General features: G+C 46.0%; 1 protein-coding gene across 2 annotated transcripts in view; it reads right to left on the bottom strand.

Moving 5' to 3' along the window:
* Positions 1–1,248: 1,248 nt before the first annotated feature.
* MREG (melanoregulin) overlaps positions 1,249–22,739 on the bottom strand; it is a 60,974-nt gene continuing 39,483 nt past the window's right edge. Inside the window, exons 3-6 of one of the 2 annotated variants that reach the window (XM_084779494.1) lie at positions 19,463–19,561; positions 6,104–6,194; positions 3,860–4,023; positions 1,249–2,787 (exon numbers count right to left, since the gene is read on the bottom strand). In XM_084779494.1, coding sequence (XP_084635620.1) covers positions 2,653–2,787; positions 3,860–4,023; positions 6,104–6,194; positions 19,463–19,561 — 489 coding nt within the window. In that variant the 3' untranslated portion in view covers positions 1,249–2,652. The remainder of the gene's footprint in view (positions 2,788–3,859; positions 4,024–6,103; positions 6,195–19,462; positions 19,562–22,739) is intronic. The other variant, XM_084779495.1, reaches the window with a different exon arrangement.

The raw sequence follows: 22,739 nt of genomic DNA, 5'->3' as shown, positions 1-22,739 counted from the left end.
CAGATGTAGCTGTATCTCTGTGAGTTCAAGGCCAACTGGGTCTACAAAGTGAGTCCAGGACAGTCAAAGATATACAGAGAAACCCTATCCAAAAAAAAGGGGGGGGGGAGTAGGGGGAGGAAAGAAAAGAAAAATAAAACCAATCTCTAGCATCTTAGCAAAAGTGTAGAATCTTTTATTAGACTTTCTGCGTCCTATCCCCCGTTCACCCACTCTTGAGACATTTCAATGCTATAACTGAGCAACATTCTTCCTGTTTGCCCATCAATTCACCATGTCCTGCTGGGCATCTTCAAAGCTCTCTGCAGGCCTTGCCTGATGATAACTGTGTCCAGTTTGTTCAGACAATGGAGTGCCTCTGCAGTCAGTGAGACCTCTTGTGAGACAGCACCTGCCCTGCAGAGGTTATCATGGAACTTCTCAGTGGCCCCAGCATCCGTCCCATGAACACATCCCTCATCACACATAAACGACTTCCCTAAGAAATACTTTACTATCCTGCCCAATAACATCCATGAGATATGAACTCAGATACTTGACCTGCCAATTACAGGGAATTTCCTCCCCCTGATGCCCAGTAACTAATTTTAATATAAAAAAATGTGTTCCCATCTACCACCTAAAACCACCCAGCACACAGATGAATATTTGAGAAGCACTGAAGTGGGCCACAAGGAGATGATGGTTAAAGTAGGGGAGCCCACGGCCTCCCAGCCCATCTGCTGCCCCTGGGCCGGCTGAGAACACTGCAGTTTCTGAAGTGCCCACTCCAGTCAGTCCAAGCCTCTCGTGCACTACAGTGTCTATTTATCTGAGCACGAAACCACTCCTCGACTGCACTGGGGGGGGAGGGGGGTGCAGAAGGTCCTTAAACACACCTGCCTCTCAGTTTCTTCTCCCTTTAACTTAAAGGGATCATGGAAGAACACCAGGTTCTTCCCAGTTTGTCAGAAATATAACACACATTCAACTTAAAAGCACACAGAGAATTTTTTTAATTCCTTGGAAGATCATTCCTAGGTAATTCCATGTATTTTAATTATCACAGAGATAATTTTAGCTTTGTTTGTTCATTACCAAATTATATATATATATATGTGTGTGTGTGTGTGTGTGTGTGTGTGTGTGTGTGTGTGTGTGTGTGTGTGTATGGTTAATTGTTTACAATTCACAGACACAGACAAGCTCATTTATTTTGACATCAGAGAAGACAAAAGACAAAACAAATTCTGAGAGATTAAAACAATACACCATTCTAAAATTTCTTTTATTTTATTGCTTATCTTCTAAAAGTCCACAGAAGTAAGTGAAAATATCCACAGGCTAATTTTAAACAACATGAAGTAGAGATTAAGCACTAAATATTAAAAAATAAAACTTTTACCTTACTTACTAAACTAGGAAGAATTTCCCTGAAATGCATCTGTTAAATTAGTTTACAATATATTAATGTATGGAGGACACGTATTTCCTAGTAAATATTTTAAACTTGGAGTACACACGCAAAAAAACCCTTCTCGGGATATGAAATTGTTCAAGTCACAATCCCCTGAACAGACTAATACAAATTTATTTTCAACCTGAAGTCAGAAGTGCAAAATCATTCAAAAATAAAAATATCTCTATTGTTCTCGGTGGTCTACAGATAAAACCCACAAGTCTTTAAAGGCTTTTCAACAAAACGAGCCACCATCTCTTGGCAAGCTCCTTGCTTATGATCTCAGGAAATGGGGCTTCTCGTTCTGTGGGCAAGCTGCACTGGTAGGATCAGCTCCATTTTGAAAATCGTCCTGAGACTGATAGAAGACGCAGCGGTGACCTCTGTCGGCACCTCGCTGTCTGCAGGTCTGCACCCCAAGGTCACTAGGCAGGTGCAAGCCTCAGATTCAAGACAGGAAGTGGAGGCCAAACATCCCAGTCTACAGGTGTGCTGTTCTTCATAAGGCGCCAAGGGCTTTTGGACAAGAAATGGGGCAACAGGTAAAAACAAGGTAACTGGGTAACCTGGATTAATGCTGGGGCTTTAGGGCGCTTGCAGCAAAGATGAAGACGACACTTAGCTGGAGGAAATTCTGCTATCCGGGGCTGCACATCTACACATTTCTATTGTCTGGTTCACCTATACTTTAAAACAAACAAAACAAAACAAAAAACCCAAGCCCAGTGCTCAAAAGGATGTCCCGAACAACATCCCAGCCACCGCATGGAGTTTCCAAATCAAAGAGGGATCACACGTGGCCTAGAATTTTGTGACATTTGGGGCATTTTGTCTAGTATTGCATTTAACAATGATTTACTTCAAAGCTGGTGAAGTAATTGAGGGCTCAGCTATACCTTTCTCTGCTAATCAAGCTGTTTTGCTGGTTAGAGAACGCCAGCCCTCTACGGGATGAATGACTGTAGCTTATATGACCAACGAAGCTTTAGGTTCTTGGAATCTGACTATCCAGGAAGGACTGGACACCGACCAATTCTTTTAACCTCCTCTATGGATCCCCAGTCACCGGGTGTTTTAATGTAACGCCGGGCACTCGTAGGCAAAGGTCCGGAGGAAGACCACACGAACGGCTCACTTGCAACTGCAGGCAGATGTCTGACTTTGGTAAACAACTGTGTCGTGGTGAAAGAACTCTTGTCCTTCTGGTCCATCCTCTAGGGGCTTGGAAATGGAAGGTAGTGCGGTTTCTTCTGGCCGTCTGCCAGGCACGGGACCCCGGGCTTCTTGGGGTAGGTTCGGCTAGCAATCTTAAAGAACTCCTCGGCCGCATCCAGAGCAATGAGACGATCCTGCAGTTAATAAATAAATAAATAAATAAATAAATAAATAAATAAATAAAAGGGAAGCTTGCCAAGTTGGAAAACAAGTCATGTGGATGAAAAAATTAATAAATAATAAAACCTGTCCTGGAAATAACACCAAGCAAGTAAAACATCCACTGAGCATTTCAGGACTCAGGGACTTATATTATCCAAAAGGTATTTCCACCAATATTTTGTAGGTGAGAGCATATGTATGCTCAGGTGTGTGTGTGTGAACACCTATGTACACACATATGCAAAGGCCAGAGGTCAACCTTTGGTGGCGTTCCACAAGAACCACGGGACCTTTGTTTCGCTATTTTTTTTTTAAGTCTCTCACTGGGAGCTGTGGCACACCTGACTCACACCCAACTTGGCTAGGCTGGCTGGCCTGCCAGTCTAAGGTAAGGCTTCCGCCTACTTCTCTGTGTCCCAGCCCTGAGACAACAAGCAGTGCCACTGCCATGCCAGGCTTTTAAAGTGGGTGCTCAGCCGGGACGTGGTGGCACACGCCTTTAATCCCAGCATTTGGGAGGCAGAGGCAGGCGGATCTCTGCGAGTTCGAGGCCAGCCTGGTATACAAAGTGAGTCCAGGACAGCTACACAGAGAAACCCTGTCTCAAAAAAAAAAAAAAAAACACAAAACAAAACAAAACAAAACAAAACAAAAAACCTTAAAGTGGGTGCTGGAGATCAAATGCAGCTCTCGGTGCTTATACAGCAAGCATTACCACCAACTGTTCATCTGTCCAGCCCCCCCAGCCCCCTAGCTCTCCAGACTATGACCTAATATTGAAACTTTAACCACACTGAAGAAGTCATCTGAAACACAGACTCTGGCCACAACCTGAGCCTCAACAGCTTTAGGCGGCTCCCAAACCCTTCTCCTCACAGCTTTTCAGGTGGCTCCGGTGCCATTGGCCACAGGTGTCCTCGAGGGCAACAGCATTCGCCACTGTGTCCCATGGGGGCTGGTGAGGTTGGGATGGGGGTCCCAGGAAATGACAGGAAAGGTGATAGTAAAGCGAACCAGGGCCAGATGAGAAGGGCATCCACTTACCACAACCAAGAGATACCTCTCGGAGAGCTCCCAGCTGGCGGGGAAGATAGAGGTCTCTTCAGCCAGTTTCAGCAGCAGCTCTCGGGCCTTTCTCGTGTTTTTAGAATCACTCATGGTGCTGAGCTTGGTCACTGACAGCAAGGAGTCGGCTTCCCTTTGAAAACCTAAGGTAGGAAAATGCAGCCCTCGTGTGAAGTCGGCACTGGGAAGTGCCAGTCCTGGGGTGCCACCCCTGTGATTATTTGAGAAGGAATCCAGCCAACTGTGGGGCAGAACACACCTGTGATCCCAGAACTCAGTGAGGCAGAAGCAGGTGGATCGCTGAGTTCAAGGCCAGCCTGGCTTACAAAGTGAGTTCCAGGACAGCCGGGGCTACACAGAGAAACCCTGTCTCAAAAATAACAAAACAAAACAGAGCAAAACAAGAACAAAAAAAGGAATCCCAGCGTGGATTCTATACAGTGAAAACTAAATCAAAGGCACAACTGACTTCCCAGCTCTGCGTGAGTGGGAGCTCCTGACTTAAAACTCCACCGTGTTTCTCCTTTCTGGCTTCTCTCCAATAACGCCTCTCTCCACTGAGGGAGGTGAGACCCTGACCAGATTGCTCCACGGCACTTTGTCAGGTGGCCTGTCCCTACACAGCTCCTCAGCCTGCTCAGGTGTCCCCTCCCGGGTCCCTACATCTCCAAGCCCCTATTTCCTTCTTTGTGGTAATCTAGTCAACTGGTAAAAAAAAAAAAAATTTAAAAATTACTTTCTCGGTGGGCATGGTGGCGTATGCCTTTAATCCCAGCACCTGGGAGGCAGAGGCAGGTGGATAGCTGTGAGTTCAAGGCCAACCTGGTCTACAAAGTGAGTCCAGGACAGCCAAGGCTACACAGAGAAACCCTGTCTAGAAAAACCAAACAATAAAAAATTTTTTAAAATTTACTTTCTCAAAGAATGAAACCTGCAAAAAGGAGACTTGTTAGCCCACAGCAATACTGAGTTAAGAAGGCAAAGTGTCGGCCTTAGCCCATTATTCCCAACTAAGACAACAAGGGCTAGCAACCTGCTACCCCACCTTTGAAAATCTATAGTGCCCGGGGACCAAAGCAGAATATCAAAGCAGAATATTTCAAAGCAGAATGTCAAGGGCTTTAAATTGATCACTTATTTGTGAACACTATACAGCAAGCTTGTTTTATGCCGTGGGGACATATTTACTGAATCCTAGTAGAATTAAGAAAGGCATTACTCAGTGTCGACCACAATGCGTATTTTCCCAACCTTGTAACTTCTTCCTTTTGCTGCTTTTAGAATTTTCGGCTGTGTCGGTATCTCTTACAAACAACATTTCTTTCATATCCATAAAGTTACTACTACTTGGTCAATTGTTGGAAGTTGGTCTGATGCTATGTATTGTGATGCTAATTACTGATCTGGCTACTGCCCTGAACCTTGCCTTTCTGATTGGCTGAATAAAAGGCCAGGCAAGGCAGAAGGGACAGAGCAAAGGTTCACGCCCTTTGAGTAGAAGAGACTGCCAGGATGGAGGAGAAAGTTGAGGAGACTCGCCATGGGATAGGAAAAGAGCCCTATGGGCCCAGAGGAGGAACTCTGAAGTCCCCCATGAAACAAATGGCCCAAATGAACAACCTTAGCAAGTATGTTGGGATTATGGATGGGAGGTAAATCAAATAGAAATTACTAGAAGCAGATGGCATGGGATGGAGACGGGAGGGGGGGAAATAAAGAGATAGCTAAGGAGATAATATCTGCCTTGCCCCAGGTAAAAATAGGCTATTCTAAAATACATCAGCTGTCTGTGTCTTTATTGACTGCAAAAGCAGGTTAGATGATACTGCCTTAATAATTATAAGCCTAATGATAAACATTTATTAGGCCATACAATCAAACTAACAGCAACAGTTAACCTCTATCTAATTCAATATAAAATAATGGCAAAAAAGGTGAACAGTAACACCATATGACTTCACTGCTCTCCGTCACCTCATACTCGGGGAGATATGAGGTAATTTAATACAGCCAGGTAACATGGGCTGGTGACAATAGGAATAAAGGTTTATGCTTGAGAGTATAAAAACAAAAGTGAGAAACCAATCAGTATAAGGTAATTTAATTAGTCAGGTAATTTAATCAGCTGACAATCTTTAGACAGAAACCATGGGGTTTGAAAAGGGAAAAAGCAGCACACGTGACTGGTTATGTCTGCCATTTCACGATCTCCTTCAGACTCACCCAAATCTTCTAAGATTCGCCTCCACCTGTTTCTCACTTCCCTACGCATCTGCCTCAGGGTGTAGATGTCATAGTTGAGTCTTTGCCACTCCTGTAAAGAGATGAAAAATTCACTTTGACTTACATCCTCTGGCCTAAAAGCCCTATCTCATCTCTGAACGGCAGGTTGCTTAACCATGTGGTTCTCTTCACTACTCTTAAACATCCACTAAAAGAAAAGGCATAGATGAGACAGGGTTGACAAGAACATCATTGGCTGCCGTTGCTGAAGAGTCTGTCCCCTTCTAGGTGACATCAGACTTTCTGATTATCGGTTGTCTCCACGGCAGTGACCTTGCCTGCAAAACGGGGTTAGCAGCAGTCTGGTTTCCATGCCAGTCTGCATCAAGGTTTAAGATATAAAATACCAGGATAAAGGTTGCCTTGGCAGGTAAAGTGCTTGCCACACGGCCTCAGTGAGGACCAGAGTTTAAATCCTGAGCCCCGTGGAGGAGTCTGGCTATAATTCTGGTACTCAAAGGCAGAAACATGGGGTGGGGCAGGGTCCCTGAAGCCAACTGGATAGCTAGACTAGCCAAACTGGGGAGCCTGGCCTCAACTGAGACATGCAGGCTCTGAAACGATGAAGAATGACTGAGAAAAACTGCTCATGTAAGCATACGCACGCGCGCGCGCGCACACACACACACACACACACACAAGGAAAAAGGTCAATGCCCACCTACAACTAAGAACTAATAAAACCCATGTACTTAGGGCAGTTTACAGATGAAGAAACGAAGGCTCAAATAACTTACACGATGCATCTAAACTGTTCCGGGTAATAGATATTAGAAGTGGTGCTCAAACCTAAGTTTCACTCCAAAGTTCATGGGGAAAAAAAATATATGGTAAGAATCTACATCATGGTTTGTTCTTAGAATGACGTGTAGATCTAGGAATCTCAAGCACCCGGTTTCCTAGCTGTTTCCCACATATTTTAGCACGACTCTCTTGACAGGATAAACTGTTCAGACACAAAGGAATCCATTTAAAGGGTTACCATTCTAGAAAGTCTTTTATCCACTTTTGGGTCATATGGGCATGGTGTTGACCCTAATACAGAAACTCAATCTTGGGTCATCATTGCACTAAACATGCTCCTAAGGTAGTGGTTCTCAACCTGTGGGCCGCGACCCTTTTGGGGGCGCTGAATGGCTCTTTCACAGGTAACATATATCAGACATCCTGCATATCAGGTATTTAAATTATGATTCATAACAGTGGGGGGGGGGTCACCACAACATGAGGAACTGTATTAAAGGGTCGCAGTACTAGGAAGGTTGAGCGCCACTGCCCTAAGGTATCACAGGAATTTGCTTTTAAGGAGACATCTCTTAACCACTGAGCCATCTCTCCAGCCCCTTTAAGGAGACATCTCTAAAGAACAATCACTTTACAGTGAACACCTTTTCTTTTCTTAGAAAAGACACAACTGTCTTCACTCACAGCTTCAGAGATCATCATTTCAAATGTCCGATTTAAGACTCGAGCTATTTAATATTTTGACTGCTGTAAGTGGAAATGTTTCGCCGATGCCCTTCGTTTGCAAACTGAACGCCTTTCGAGACAGTCATGCCTTGCAGGTAGCCATTCAGCTTTCACGCCTAGCTAAGAAAAGTAAATTGAGCTGCCATTCATGAGCAGATCTCCTCATTTCCTCATTGCTTATCCTTTATAAACTATTATGTGGAAAATAAAGTTTGAGAGCTTGATCAGAAACCCAGACTTGCTCTCCTTCTCCATGTCTCCTGTCCCCCACTCGTCCCCACCCCCCTCCACAGGTCCCGGGTAAAGACCCCGCGGGCCAGGCCATAAAACTAATAGAAGACTGATTAGAACCTAACTGAAATTTGGATTTAATAAAATGAGTGGTAAGGCTAGATCAGATTCCCCTTAAACACAGTTCTCCAAATAACAGGATGAAAGTGAGGCAAATGAAGGAAAAGAACACATAAAAAAAAAAAAACACTATTTCTTCATGCTAGGAAGGAGTATAAATTCTTTACAGACTTCTAAAATTCTAAATTTTTAATGATTTGCTTTTTAAGCTTGAAATAACTTGAAGATAAAAATTCAAGATCAGTAAAATAAGCTTCACAAGAGAAATTCATTCTATGAAGCAGCAAACACTGTTTTGTTTTCCTTACTTGTGTGGGTTTTCCCCATATATCCAAAACAGCATACCGTGGTCAGTGCGCTGGGGTAGCCTTAAATATTAAGAATGCGTGATTAGCTGGGTGTGGTGGGCACATGTCTTTAATCCCAGGCAGAGGTAGGTGGATTGCTGTGAGTTCAAGGCCAGCCTAGTCTACAAAGTGAGTCCAGGACAGCCAGGGCTACACAGAGAAACTCTGTCTTGAAAAACAAACAAACAAACAAACAAAAGAGTGATTAGCAAAGATCTGGCAAAAAGAATAATGCAATGTTTTGTTTTGTTTTGTTTTGTTTTGTTTAAATAATGCAAATTTAATTCTGTGAAATGCCTGGGAACTAAGCCAAACTGAAAAATGTGTCTGAAATGAACACCTGGAGATGCCCATACCCAAAGTAGTTTTGGGATTTCTCCTCCGCAGTTGTTGGCCAAATCAGATTAGAACTAATTGATATGAAGGTTGAAGCAACAACATGGAAGAGAAGGGGAAAATATGTAATCTCAGGCCACCATCTTCCAGCTCTGAGAGCCAATAGGTGGCTGTGAACTTGAGCACTGGTTTAAACTCCTTTCATTCAAACGGTGATTTGAATGAAACTGGCCCCATGGGCTCAAAAGGAGTGGCATCATTGGAGGTGTGGCCTTGCTGGAGTAGGTGTGTCAGTGGGGAGGGAGGTCGCTGTGATATCTCATAAGCTCCAGCCAGACGCAATGTTTGGTTCCTAGCACACACAGGATGCCTCACAACACTCCATAAACTCGAGCTCCAACTGATCTGATGCTCTCTTCTGACCTCGGTGGATGCCAGGTGTGCACATGATGTACAAACACAAATGTCAGCAGAACACCCACACATAAAATAAATCATAAAAAAAATTAAAATGCTGTATTCTCAATACAGCATTTCCCCTGGTCATCACTCCAACCTTTGATACCACAATGCTACTCTCTGCCTGTATCAATTCGCCACAGGCAGTATTTGTCTCTTTGTGTCTGGCTTATCCCACTTAGATCATAAAACAATGACCTGCATGCTCATCCACACTGTTGAAAATGATAGGCACATGTGCGCGCGCGCACGCACGCACGCATGCCCCCACACACACAAACACACACACTTTTGTTTTTGACATGTTCTTACTGTGTATGTAGCTCAGGGTGCCCTGAAACTAGCAGGCATCCCCCTGCTTCCTCCTCCTGAGTTCCCATGTGTTGAGATTACAGAGCTAGCGCATGCTGTCCCTCCACGCCTTAGACCAAGAGTGATCACATCCTCACTCTTCTGTACCTAAAGCCTCCCTAACCTTCAAAATTCAGCTCAAATGCCACCACCTCTCCCAGCTTAACTGAAAATAATGGCTTCTTCTCTTGAACTCCGTCAGCTCCTTTACGAACACTGTCTGTCATAGGCTCACTGTGTATCCACTGCTACGTTGGTATATGCAGAGTGTCCTTGGACACTAGAATGTGACTTCGTGCAGGACCTACGCAGTCCTTTGTACACTGCACTTTCCAGGGGGTTTGTTCAGTTCAGTTGCACATAAGTTGCATAAGAAAGCCAAGTTTTGTAGGTGATAAAGTGTCTTTAAGTCTAGAAATAGCACTACATCTTATCAGAAAAAGCCATCTATGGGCTAGCTAGACGATTCCATGGGTAGAGTGCTCCTGTTGGCGAACCCGAAGACTGACATGGTGGAGGCAGAGAGCCAACTCTCACGAACTGTCCTCTGACCTCTACATGTGCACTGGCAGCATGAGTGCATGTGCACACACATGTGCAATAAATCCATATGAAAAATGCATACTATATAATCCTATCCTGAACAAGGCACGTTTATATAAGAAGGTATTTTGACTCACATGTGTTTGAAAAACAGCAAGTTCATTCAACGAAGACAAAATAAAATCAAATAATCCATTAACCCGTCCCCTCTGTGTCCCAGGCATTTGAGGTTTGAAGGGTACCTTCCAGACGTTTCTCTTTCAGTACTAAAAAAAAAAAACTATCAAGGACACCCTGTGTGACAGGCCCTGGCTTGCCCCTTCACCGTCAGCATCAGATTCAGAAAAACCCAAGAGGATTTGTAGTGGAAACATAGGAGCTGAGACTCTCTGAGGTAAACCATTCCGCCAACTGAGTAGGAAACCTAGATTTAAATCCAAGACCATTTGTTCCCCAACTCTCAGAGAGTTGCCACTCAATCAGACCCAAATTGAGCGCATCATATTGTTCCTCTATCAGCAATGTGGTATGGGAACGGGGATTCAAAGAGATGACCTCTGGCCTGGCCTCCTGGGTAGCCCCTCACTACTGCCCAGCAGCAGGAAGAAGGCCAATGCAAGCAGATCTCATGCAACCCGGTTCAAGGGGCAGACTGCGGAGACTTGGCAAGGAAGGAGGTGACAGAAAGTCAATTATGCAAAGAAGATCAGAGTTTCCTCTAAGCAGCATCCCTGGACTAGACAGTGTCAAGGCCACCGGAGCAGAAGGAGCAGTTATCCTTCGGTACTTTCAAAGCTTGCTTTCCCCATCCATGAGAGGTGGTACGCAAGCAGGAAAGAGAGGATTGTATTTCCTTGTTCCTAGACTGCTGGTCCACTCATAGCCATCTGCCTCTGTCACGTCCCAAATGGGACAGGCTCAAATGACAGAACGGAGAAACCCAGTACATTAAAGGATAAATATCAGCCCAAAGGAACCTTTGAGGAGGGGGTGCCAAGGAATTCAGTCCAAGAGGGGTGAGTGTCCAGAGAGGGGTCCTGGCACTTAGGCCTATGGGGGATCCGGGACTTGTCTTCCCAACGGCTCCCAACATTTGGCTCTATGGCTTCAACTACAGTATGCCGTTGTTACCGGACACTGGGTCCAAGAGAGAAGGGTCTGTTTGCTGGATGGAAGTGAGCCCTTACAGCTGGGGAGGTCAGACTCTGATGAAGGTCTCCCTAGCGTCACCAAACCTCCTCCGGTGACAGCAGAAGCCGCTTCTGATGCTGGAACCAAGCGTGGTGAGGCTGAGGGAGCAAGGGAAGATGGTTTCTAGTGTTGCTTGCTTCCAGGTGTTCGGTTTCATCACTGTTGGGATTCAGACCCGGGGACAATCTGCTAAGGTGCCTATTTAACATACCAAAGTGGACCTGGTCTCCAGGTTCTCCCAGCATCCCTCAGTCCCTACCTGTTACAGGGCACGGCTGGCATGCCCCGCCCTCCACCCTGAACTTTACAGTCCAGGGGCAGGTGGGGTGGGAGGAGCTTCCCCTCCTCCTCCAAAGACTCTTCACTATGTAACCTAGACATTTTGCTTACCTCCCCCCTCTCTCTACATTCTCCCTCCCCCCATCCCTCCTTCCCTGCCCTGCCCCACTCTGACATTCTGTCTCCCTCTGCCTAGCAACTTCCCTGGCCCCTTCCTATGGTGCTGGGTAAACCCACCTGACAACCGACCCCAATAAACCTGCCTTTATATACTTTAATTTGGCTTCAATTGGCTCATTCATTGGCATAGAATACCTGTCAATCACCAGCGGTGGAAGTTGTGTAGCTACACTCTCCTGAGCTGTTGACAGTTAACACCTCTCCACAGCGTCATAGGCCTATGCTTGTTTTCTAGGAACTTGTGAGTGGCCCAAAATGATTGATACTGCTGACCTGTCAAAGTCACGGGACCAAAACTTCACACCCAAAGCATGCAAATGTCGATGTTTTCTGACTGGGAAGAGCTGTGAACGTTATTATGCATATATAGGCCATCTTTTTTTTTTTTTTCAATTTTCCTCCCCTCCAGTCACCCTTCCCCATACCCTAGTGTACCCAGCTTTGTGAGCCATAAACACCCCTAAACCACATCCCTGAATAGCAATCCCTGCGGCCTGCTCTCCTGATTCCACACGCTTGGCTTCTTCATGAGTAAACTCTTCCTATTTTGAAAAATTCATCATTTCAACAGGCATAGTAGCACACATCTTTAATTCCAACAGAGGCAGAGGCAGGTATACCTCTGAGTTCAAGGCCAGTCTGGTCTAAAGAGAGAATTATAGGACAACCAGGACTACAACAGAGAAACCCTGCCTAAAAAAACAAGCGAAGGAAGGAAGGAAAGAAGGGAGGAAGGAAGAAAGGCAGGCATGGTAGTGAATGCCTATAATCCTAGCACTAAAAAGGAAGAGGCAAGCCGGGTGTGGTGGCGCACACCTTTAATCCCAGCACTCAGAAGGCAGAGGCAGGCAGATCGCTGTGAGTTCAAGGCCAGCCTGGTCTACAAAGTGAGTCCAGGACAGCCAAGACGACACAGAGAAATCCTATCGTTTAAAAAAAAAAAAAAAAAAGAGGCAGCATGGTTGATTATAAGTTTGAGATCACCCTGGTCTACACAGTGAGTTCCAGGAACTGGGACTAAGTCCAAGAGCCTATCAAACAAACAAGCAAACAAACAAAGCCCTCATTATGGCAAGGACTGACACCCTATGTGGCAGGCAAAATGGACTTGGTTTAGTAACACTTGGGTCCTCCCTACTGATCCTCCAGAACTATCTCCTTGAGAGAGATGCTGAGCAGGTATGGGTTATTTGCCACTGAGCCTGATGATCTGAGTTCAGTCTCTAGAATGTACATGGTAGCAGGACAGAACCAATGCCTGGAAGTTGTCGTCTGACCTCCATGCAGGTGTGCACCATGGCTTATACGTATGTATACACACACACACACACACACACACACACACACACACACACACACACACACACACAAATAATAATTTAGAAACAAAAAGAACGATCTCTTTGCCAAGGAAAACTTGGTGTAACACAGCTATTTCCTCCAGGTTGGATGTGACGCCTGAGCACCTACGATGACCCGCATGACACTGACCCACATGACATCAAGCCTGTGAACCTTCCTCCTGGAAGGAGGGGAGAGGCCCATGAGCCTCCCAGAACTCATAAGTCTCTTCCCTCCTTAGATTCCAACTGCTACTGTGCCAGAAGAAAATGATCAACTAGGGTGTGGCGCCCTAGTGTGTCTGCCTGAGTCACCCATCTCCTGTAGCTGAACCCATCAGCCCTGGACTTGGACAGAGCTCCCTCACTGCTCCATCGGTGCCCTCTTCATCTAGGGTGAACAAACATTTGTGTACATCTCCCCAGGAAAAGTCACAGGACGTCAGATCTTACTGGAGTTCATGAGACCATCAGGCCTTGCATGCTGCTGTACCTACCACTGAGCTCAGAGGTCCACCCAAAATGATGTCACCCTTCAGGGCCTCAGACCCTTGGTTTCTGCTTTGGAGCACCTTGGAATGACACATCCTGCCCTAGCTGCTAACTCCGTCCTACTGCCTGCTGCAGCGTTCCTTTGCTTCCACCCAGAAGGGTTTTGATCTGGGAAAGGCCACAGGCAAATGCTGAGCAATGCAGTCCCTACCCCACCCACCCAACCCCCACCCCAACCCATCCTGGTGTGTGTTTATTTTTACTTTGTTATCACCTCGGGAGTTCTGGAAACAGTCTGCAGTGTAGTCCAAGGACTCTGACCTAATTCCTTATCTGGTTTTAATCAGATTAAGCCAAAAGATGGCTCACAGCCCAAGTATGCCATCAAAGCCATGGAGAAGAACAAGGAACTGCTAATCATTTTGTCTAATGTGTGGGGTCTCAGGGCGACATCACTGCGGCTGCTAGGAGAAGCAGTGTTTTCCATGGGTCAGCAGTACTCCTAAGCAACTACCTGGAACCAACCCAGAGTTCAGGGGCTCCAGCCAAAGGCAAAGGGTAATATGGTGAAATTCCTGCTCACAGTGAATTTATTTCTAGCTAGGCAGAAATGGCCACTTCACACGGTTACTTTAAGAATGTACTATGATAAATACTTCTTCATCAAAGATCTCAGTGAAGTTTAAATGTGTGGGTGGGCTGTGGGAGGCTACTTATATAGTTTACATAAGGTACTACACTAGGTACTACAATTCAGGGTAACGTATACAAGAGGGTGTATTTACATTTCATGTTTTGTGTGGTTAGACAACAGATTACAAAGATGCTCAAGTCCCTTATATAAAAGGGTGAAGTATTTGCATATGACCTTCTTACCAAAGCCTAAAGAGACAGGGTGGGGTGGTAAATGCCTTTAATCCCAGCACTCAGGAGGCAAGCAGAGCTCTGTGAGTTCAAGGCCAGCCTAGTCTACAAGAGTCCAGAACAGCCAGGACTGTTACACAGAGAAGAAACAAACAAACAAAAACAAAGCCTAAAGAAAGGCATGATACTGTTAAGCCTCAAGGCAGAGGAGCCACTTAAGCAGTGACAGCACTGGTTTCACAGGGAAATTCTCTGGCTGAAACATCTGTTGCTCGTCAGCCCGGTCTACAAAGTGAGCCCAGGACAGCCAAGGCTACACAGAGAAACCCTGTTGTGGGGTTGGGGGGTTGGGGGGTGATGTATGGAATCTGTTGTTGATCATTACCCAATCCGTTCTTGGCAGACAGGTGTGGTCTCCTTATCAACCCAACTAGGATTAACCCTGAAGACACAGGCCTTCTAGTTCCGGAGACCTTTGCCCTGTCAGTTGTCCAACTACCTCCTTGTCAACATGGCAGGTCCTCATTAACTAACTGAGGCCCTTAAGACAATTCCTGTGGATTGAAAACTCCAGAAGCATAAAAGGAAAGGGTGGTATCACAGTGATCTAAGATAAAGTACATTTCCATATAGTTGGAAGTGAAAGATTACAGATTTTTTAATTATTTTTTTTAATGTTTTCATACAATATATTTTGACTGTATTCCCTCTGTTGGGTCCTACAATAGGGCGGGGTCTCCCCTCTCCCAGAGATTCACTATAGAAACCAGACATTTTGATTCCAGGGCCCTTTTTTCCCCTCACCTCCCTATTTTCTCTTCTTCCCTTCCCCCCCCCACCCCACCGCATTCTCCCCCTTCCTGTGCCCCTCCCCCGTGCCACTTCCAATGAACCTGCATTTATACATTATAGCTTCAAAGCCAATTAGCTCATTCTGCTTATTTAATCAATTACTCTCCACTCCAGATGTCCTCCTACCTCCCCACCCACAGCTTTGTCTTCCCTCCCCCACTTCTTTCCTTCCCTCTCCCCTCCCCCTCCTCCCCTCCTCCTCTCTTAAGGAAACAAACAAACAAACTGGGTGTAGTAGTGCATGGTTTTAATCCCAGCACTAGGGAGGCGGAGGCAGGTGGATCTCTTGAGTTCAAGGCCAGCCTAGTCTACAGAGTGTAGGCCCATCAGGGCTCTTACACGGAGAAACCCTATCTCAAAAAACCTAAAAGCGAGGTTAAGAGCACTGTCTGTTCTTCAGAGGTCCTGAGTTCAATTCCCAGAAACCACATGATGGCTCATAACTATCTAGAATGAGATCTGGTGCCCTCTTCTGGCCTGCAGGGGAACGGGCAGGTAAAAACACTGCATACATAATAAATAAATCTTAAAAAAAAAAGAAAAAAGAAAACTCAATTAAGACCAAAACAAAAAACAAAAGCACTCAGCCTTGTCCTAGAGTGCGGTGTATAGCTGAAAACGGATTTCCCCTTTCCCAGCAGGTACCAGTCACAAATAGCTTCTTGGTTAGGGATTTTGGGTCTGGCTTGACCCTGTGCAGGTCTCATGCATGCTCTCATAGTCTCCATGAGCCAACATGTGTATCGTCCCTGTTGTGTCTGACCGATGCTGGTCCCTGGAGCTATCCACCACCTCTGGCATTTACAATAAAGATTATTTTTGTTATTCGGACTAATATTATATACTGGATCATTTTATTACCAGTTTATTCAAAGGGGGAAACTCAGTAAATTAAAATTTTTTCATACTACAAATGAAAAAAAATTCCAAGATTCTCATTTCTAAAGCAGACCGCTTCCCCGTATTTTCGTCGTCAGTCTACTTGAGAAGCCTGTCCCCAGGGCGCCATTCTGCGCTCTTTCCATATGAAAATTAAGTCACAGGATCATCCGGGCAAGTCCACCAGCAGAACCCGTGTGGCCTCAGGTAGAGCTCAGCAGCCAGCTCTTCTTATGGCACAGGCAGATACTGAACAGTTTAGCTCTGTCACCGCTACTCAACTCCATCACTGTACTAAAACAACAAACACGTGGGACTGGGTACCAAAAAACAAAACAAAACAAACAACAACAAAAATACTAGTTGCAAAAACAGCTGGCAAACGGAAAGGGAAACTCAGCATGCACACTCAAAGCCACTGTTTACTTTAAAGATGCCCCAACCAGAGCCAGGCCTGGTGGCACATGTCTTTAATCCCACTACTCGGGAGGCAGAGGCAGGTGGATTGATATGAGTTCGAGGCCAGCCTAGTCTACAAAGCGAGTCCAGGACAGCCAAGGCTACACAGAGAAACCCTGTCTCAAACAAACAAACGAAGATGCCACAACTGGATGGGCTAAATGGCTCAGCAAGAGCAAGCACTTGCAAACCTGATGACTTGAATGATCCCACCCAGGAAGAAGAACCAGGTCTGTCTGTCTGTTTCTCTAGCTGTCTCTCTCTCTGTCTCTCCCCCTCTCCCTGTCTGTCTCTCTCTCTCTCTCTCTCTGTCTCTGTCTCTCTCTCTCTCTCTCTCTCTCTCTCTCTCTCTCTCTCTCTCTCTCACACACACACACACACACACACACACACACACACACACATTTTTAATTGAAAAAAAAAAAAAGTCCCAACTTCAAGCACAAGGCACATACTATGCTCAGTTTGTACTGGTCCATTAATAAGCAGTAAATTAACATTTTCCCCAAAACGTAACGGTTTGGTATGGTATCCTTTGTAGCTATCAGATCTGAATTTTGAAGGGATGTTTACTGGCCCAACACCAGAGTTTTTAGAATTCTGTTGGGCAGTTTCCACAATGATCTCTAAGGGATCATTGTCATGGGGAAATGTAGACTGACACCATTTCAACTAAAATTGTCATTTTATCAGCTTATTGGTAGGTTTCATTTTGGGGTGAAAAGTTACAGAGATAATTAAAGAGGGAGGGAGAGAGAGACAGAAAGACAGAGAGAGAGAGACAGAGAAACTGAAAACCACAAACACATGCCAGAGCACCAGCTTAGTAATAGGCAGTGTGAAAGCTATTTTAAGGGTGTCAAGAATCGTAAAGGAACTAGGGAAATGGCTCAGTGGTTAAGAGCACTGACTATTCTTCCAGAGAACCCAGGTTCGATCCCCAGCACCCACACGACAGCTCACAAGTTTTTCTAACTCCAGTTCCAGAGGATCTGACACCCTCAAACAGATGCATGCAGTCAAAATACAAGCGTACATAAAAGAATAAATAACTCATTTTTTAAAAAAGAACAAAGGCATTTGTCATGAAAGCGACTCTCCCACCTGTCCTCGGGTGTGTCTCTTCCAGAAGCCTGCTCCCTTAGTCTCAGGTGTATCTTACTACAGCTGTGTGCCTGCCTCTGTGATTCTTCCCACTGACAAGCTGACATTCTACCCTCAATGTCATGGGTACTGCCAGGTCCTGCTGAAGGGCGTCGCTGCCATGGCCTGCCCTCTACTTAGGGGCGGGGCTTCCCCTCTCCCAGAGATTCAGTATATCAACCAGACATTTTGGTTTCCATGGCCCCTTTTCCCCTTCATCGCCCTTACTGCACTTTCCCCACCTCCCTGCCCTCTCTCCTTCCCCTCCCCCCACCCAGCATACATGCTCTCTTTTCCCCTGCCCCTCCCGTGCCTCTTCCAATAAACCTGCATTTATATATTATATATGTATAGCTCCTTCTGCTTAATCAATCAGGTACCAGTTTTTTTAAAAGGACAAGATTCTGTATCCATTTTTCCTTGGTGTTTTTGTTTTTTCTTTTGTTTTAATGTACTTAGTTTTTATTGTATGTGAATTTCTATGTACGTGCATGTGTGCATGCATGCATGTGCGTATATTCATGCGTGCAAGTACAGGAACCCACAGAGGTCAGAAGAGGGCATCAAATGCCCTGGAACTGGAGTTACAGACAACTGAAAGCCATTGCGTAGGTGCTAGGAACCAAAATCCGGGTGTTCTTCAAGAGCAGTAAGCAGTAAGCGGGCCAGCTCTCCAACACCTTGATAAGCCTCAGTTTCTACATAGTGCCACGAGGGACAAAAGACAGCTGGACATGCAGTGGACTGCGTTAGAGTAGTGGTTCTCAATCTGTGGGTCCCGACCCCTTTGGGAGTAGAAGGACCCTTTTACATAAAGGGGTCCTAAGGGTCCCCTGAGGGTCCTAAGACCCTCAGAAAACATATTTACATTATGATTCATGACAGTACAAAATTACAGTTATGAAGTTGTAACAATGGAAGTTAATTTCATGGTTCGGAGTCACCACAACCTGAGGCGCTGTCTAAAAGGGTCGCAGATTTAAGAAGATTGAAACCAGACCCACTAACACAAGAGTCCAAAGTTAGGAGACTCTAGAATGTTTTACAATGAGCCATGAGCCTGGCTGGCGGCCTTCTGTACCAGAGAAAGGCTCGACCTCCACCTCCCAGAGCTGTGGGGGTCCACCAACATCCTGGGAAACAAAGACCAGGAAAACAAAGAACGGACAGTGCTTTTGCCTGGGGGTGGCTAGGAGACTTGAGTCACAGCAGGGATGGAAGAGGAAGTCGCAGCTAAACTTTCTCACCTCCCAAGGAGTGTAAGGTTCCCAGATCCACTGCACCGAGAATTAGTGAGGAAGAAAAAAATAGCTGCAAAGGACAAAGTTAAAAATCCTCACCCTGTTTTTAATAGCTGAGTAGTATTCTATCCTGTAAATGTACCACAGTTTCTTTATCCATTCTTCTACTGAGGGACACTTAGGCTGTTTCCATGTTCTGGCTATTATGAATAAGGCCGCTATGAACATGGTTGAGCACATGTCCCTGTTGTGTGGTGGAGCATTTTCTGGGTATATTCCAAGGAGTAGAATAGCTGGGTCTTGAGGAAGCCTTAGTCCCATTTTTCTGAGAAAATGCCAGATAGATTTCCAAAGTGGTTGTACCAGTTTGCATTCCCACCTGAAATTTGTGGACAAATGGATTGAACGAGAAATGATTATAATGAGTGAGTTCACCCAGAAGCAGAAAGAGTCAAATGGTACATACTCACTTATATCTGGACACTAGCCCAAGGGGCATGTCCCATGAAAGTCTTTACTTACCAGGAAAGTGGGACAGAGGGGCAGACATCCTATTAGGACTTTAGGTGAGAGAAATATGGGAGAATGGGGAAATAGAAGAATCCAGAGGGTCCTAGAAATCTACAAGAAGAACAGGGGTCTTGCTCAAACTATGGCACCAGCCAAGGACAGTATGTACAGTAAACTTCGAACCCCTACCCAGATCTAGCCAATGGACAGGATATTCCCACAGTTGAGTGGAGAGTGGGGACTGACTTTCACATGAACTCTAGTGCCCCATATTTGACCACGTCCCCTGGATAGGGAGGCCTGGTGGCACTCAGAGGAAGGATAGCAGACTACCAAGAAGAGACTTGATACCCTATGAGCATATACAGGGGGAGGAGGTCCCCCTCATTCACAGTCATAGGGGAGGGGAGTAAGGGGAAAATGGGAGGGAGGGAGGAATGGGAGGGTACAAGGGATGGGATAACAATTGAGATATAGTATGAATAAATTAATAAAATATTTTTTAAAAAATATCCTTGCCTTGGCTGTATTGTTCTCCCTGTCTCCTCACTGTAGCCACACGGGCCTGCATTCTCTTCCTATACAAAGGGAACTCATTCCAGCGCCCTGGGGCCTCTGGACAGGCTGTTCTCTCAGCCAGGAAGACCTTGCATAAGGCTCACTCTCTCCTCATTCGGGTCCACTCCCTGGCCCAGAATCGCTCTGCCCCTTACACTGCCTTGACTTCAAAGTGATTGTCACTACGTGACATCGTACTTGCCTGCTAGCTATATAAGATCCCTAAACGTAGGCCCTGTGTTTACTGCTGGGTCTGGGTCTGGTGGCCAAAAGAAAGCTATGCTTTACTGGGTGTGTACACCGTTGTGGGTTGGACTGTGTCCCCTACACATTTATATGCTGGCATCTTAATTCCCAGTTCCTTAAAAGGTGACCTTGTCTGAGGATAATTAAATAGGAATGAGGTCATGGGGGAGGGTCTTATTCTGATGAGCCTATATCCACGTAAGAAAAGGAAGTAGAGGCCGGGCGTGGTGGCGCACGCCTTTAATCCCAGCACTCGGGAGGCAGAGGCAGGTGGATCACTGAGTTCGAGGCCAGCCTGGTCTACAAAGCGAGTTCAGGACAGCCAAGGCTAACACAGAGAGACCCTGTCTCAAAAAAAGAAGGAGGAGGAGGAGGAGGAGGAGGAGGAGGAGGAGGAGGAGGAGGAGGAGGAGGAGGAGGAGAAGAAGAAGAAGAAGAAGAAGAAGAAGAAGAAGAAGAAGAAGAAGAAGAAGAAGAAGAAGAAAAGGAAGTAGAGACACAGCTCTGCGCCCAGACAGTGATGCAAAAACATGAGATGGCATGACATATACGTCTAGGAGAGGTTCCTGGGACACATCCCCTCTCGGAAGCCTCGAGAGAAACCAGCCTTTGATCTCTGACGTGGGGCCTACAGAACTCTAGGAGAATACACTTCTGTCTTTAAAAACACTCAGTTCATGGCACTGTGTGTAGCAGCCACTACAAGCTAACATCCCCACTGAAACCACGAAACGTCTCAACTCCACCTGTGATCTTTCGACTTTAAAAACCGGCCTCTGCAGCAAGAGCTGCTTACTGAGCGCCACCGCAGCCTTCAACGCAGAAGAACACCGCAGAGGGCAAGGGCGCTGGAGCCGAGCCAGTCTCCACCCATCACCGGCAAACCACGTGACCTCTGTGCCTTCTATTCCATTCATTAGAGAATCGAAAACCCTACCCCGCCCCCACTCTTGTGAAGCTCGGCATACGATGAAAGCACTCTGTGGGAAGCGCGTTGCCCATGCTGTGGTGTCCGGATTTGCTTTGTTCCACCAAAACCCATGTTGAAGTTCAATTGCTCTTGTGACAGGCTCCGAATGCTACGGGACCTTCAAGATGTGATTATGTCACAAGAGCCCCACTCTCACGAAAGGGTTAACAGAGTACATTATTTTTCTGTTACAGTGATGAAATGCCATGACCAAGGCAACTTAGAGGAGGAATGGTTTTGTTTGGGGTTAGGGTTCCTGAGGGACAGGGTCTATCACGGTGTGGGGGTGTGGCGGGTGCGGGGCGGTGGCGGGTGCGGGGGTGTGGCAGCGTGAGCATAAAGCTGTGAGACAGCATCCTCAACTGCAAGTTCAAAGCAGAATGAGAGAGTGAAATGAAAGTAAGGTGAGGCTATAGGCCATACACCCCCAAAGTTCCCCCTCCCCTTCCCCCCGCAACACAGGCTGATCACCCAACCCTCCCCAAACACCACCCCCAAACGGCAAGTACATGTTTGAGTCCCCAAGACTGCGGAGGACACTCTCTTCAGATCGCCATCATTAGTTACCTCGGAGAAGGTTATTATAAAATGAGGGGCTCCCTCCTGCGCTGTTTCTTCTAGTGCCCACTTGCCATTCTGCTCCCTGCCATGAGCTGAAACAGCACAAGACCCCCCCACAAGGCTCTCAGACTTCCAACCTTCCCAAACCAAGGGCCAAAACCAAAGTCTTCCTTCTGCTTAGTAGCAAAACTCAGATATTCTGCTTAGCAACAGAGAACAAAATAAGACAGTGAATGTTAATTATCAGGCCATCAGCACAGCATCAGCTTCCACCACAGGCCAAAAAGCAGCAGTGTGAACCGCCACCCACATTTAGAGGTAGGAGCACACTGGGAGAGTGTCACTCTGGAATGCTTTAGTAGGCACACCTACTGGTTTCTATACAGCCCAAACATCACTTTGAGCAGGTGAGATTAAAAACCAGGTCAGGGATTAATTAAACCATTAAAGTGAATAGCACAGGGCTGGAGCGATGGCTCAGAGCTTAAGAGCACTGTTTGTTCTTACAAAGGTCCTGAGTTCAATTCCCAGCAACCACATGGTGGCTCTCAACCATCTATAATGAGATCTGGTGCCCTCTTCTGGCCTGCAGGTGTACACGCAGTCAAAACACTGTATACATAATAAACAAAGATTTAAAGTGAGTAGCATATGGGGTTGGCAAGATAGGTAGGAGTGTCTCTCGCTCTTTCCAAGGACCTGAGTTCAATTCCCAACATCCACGCCACGGAGGCCACAACTCCCTATCACTCTAGTTCCAGGAATCCAACGCTTTCCTGGACTTCTACCATGTGGTGGATGAGAAGGTCACGTCAAGATAGGGATGGATAAATAGGAGGTGAAAATGCCCTGGACCAAAGGGAAAAGGACTAAGAGAAGAAAAGGTCGGATGAACTGAACGGTCCCTTCCTTGTGGTTTTATGTAGCTCTGCCCTCGAACTTTCTGCAGCTGGA

Source organism: Acomys minous, assembly GCF_964271855.1.
Source record: "Acomys minous genome assembly, chromosome: 4".
Classification (NCBI taxonomy): Eukaryota; Metazoa; Chordata; class Mammalia; order Rodentia; family Muridae; genus Acomys; species Acomys minous.
This window is presented reverse-complemented; position numbering and strand designations above follow the sequence as displayed.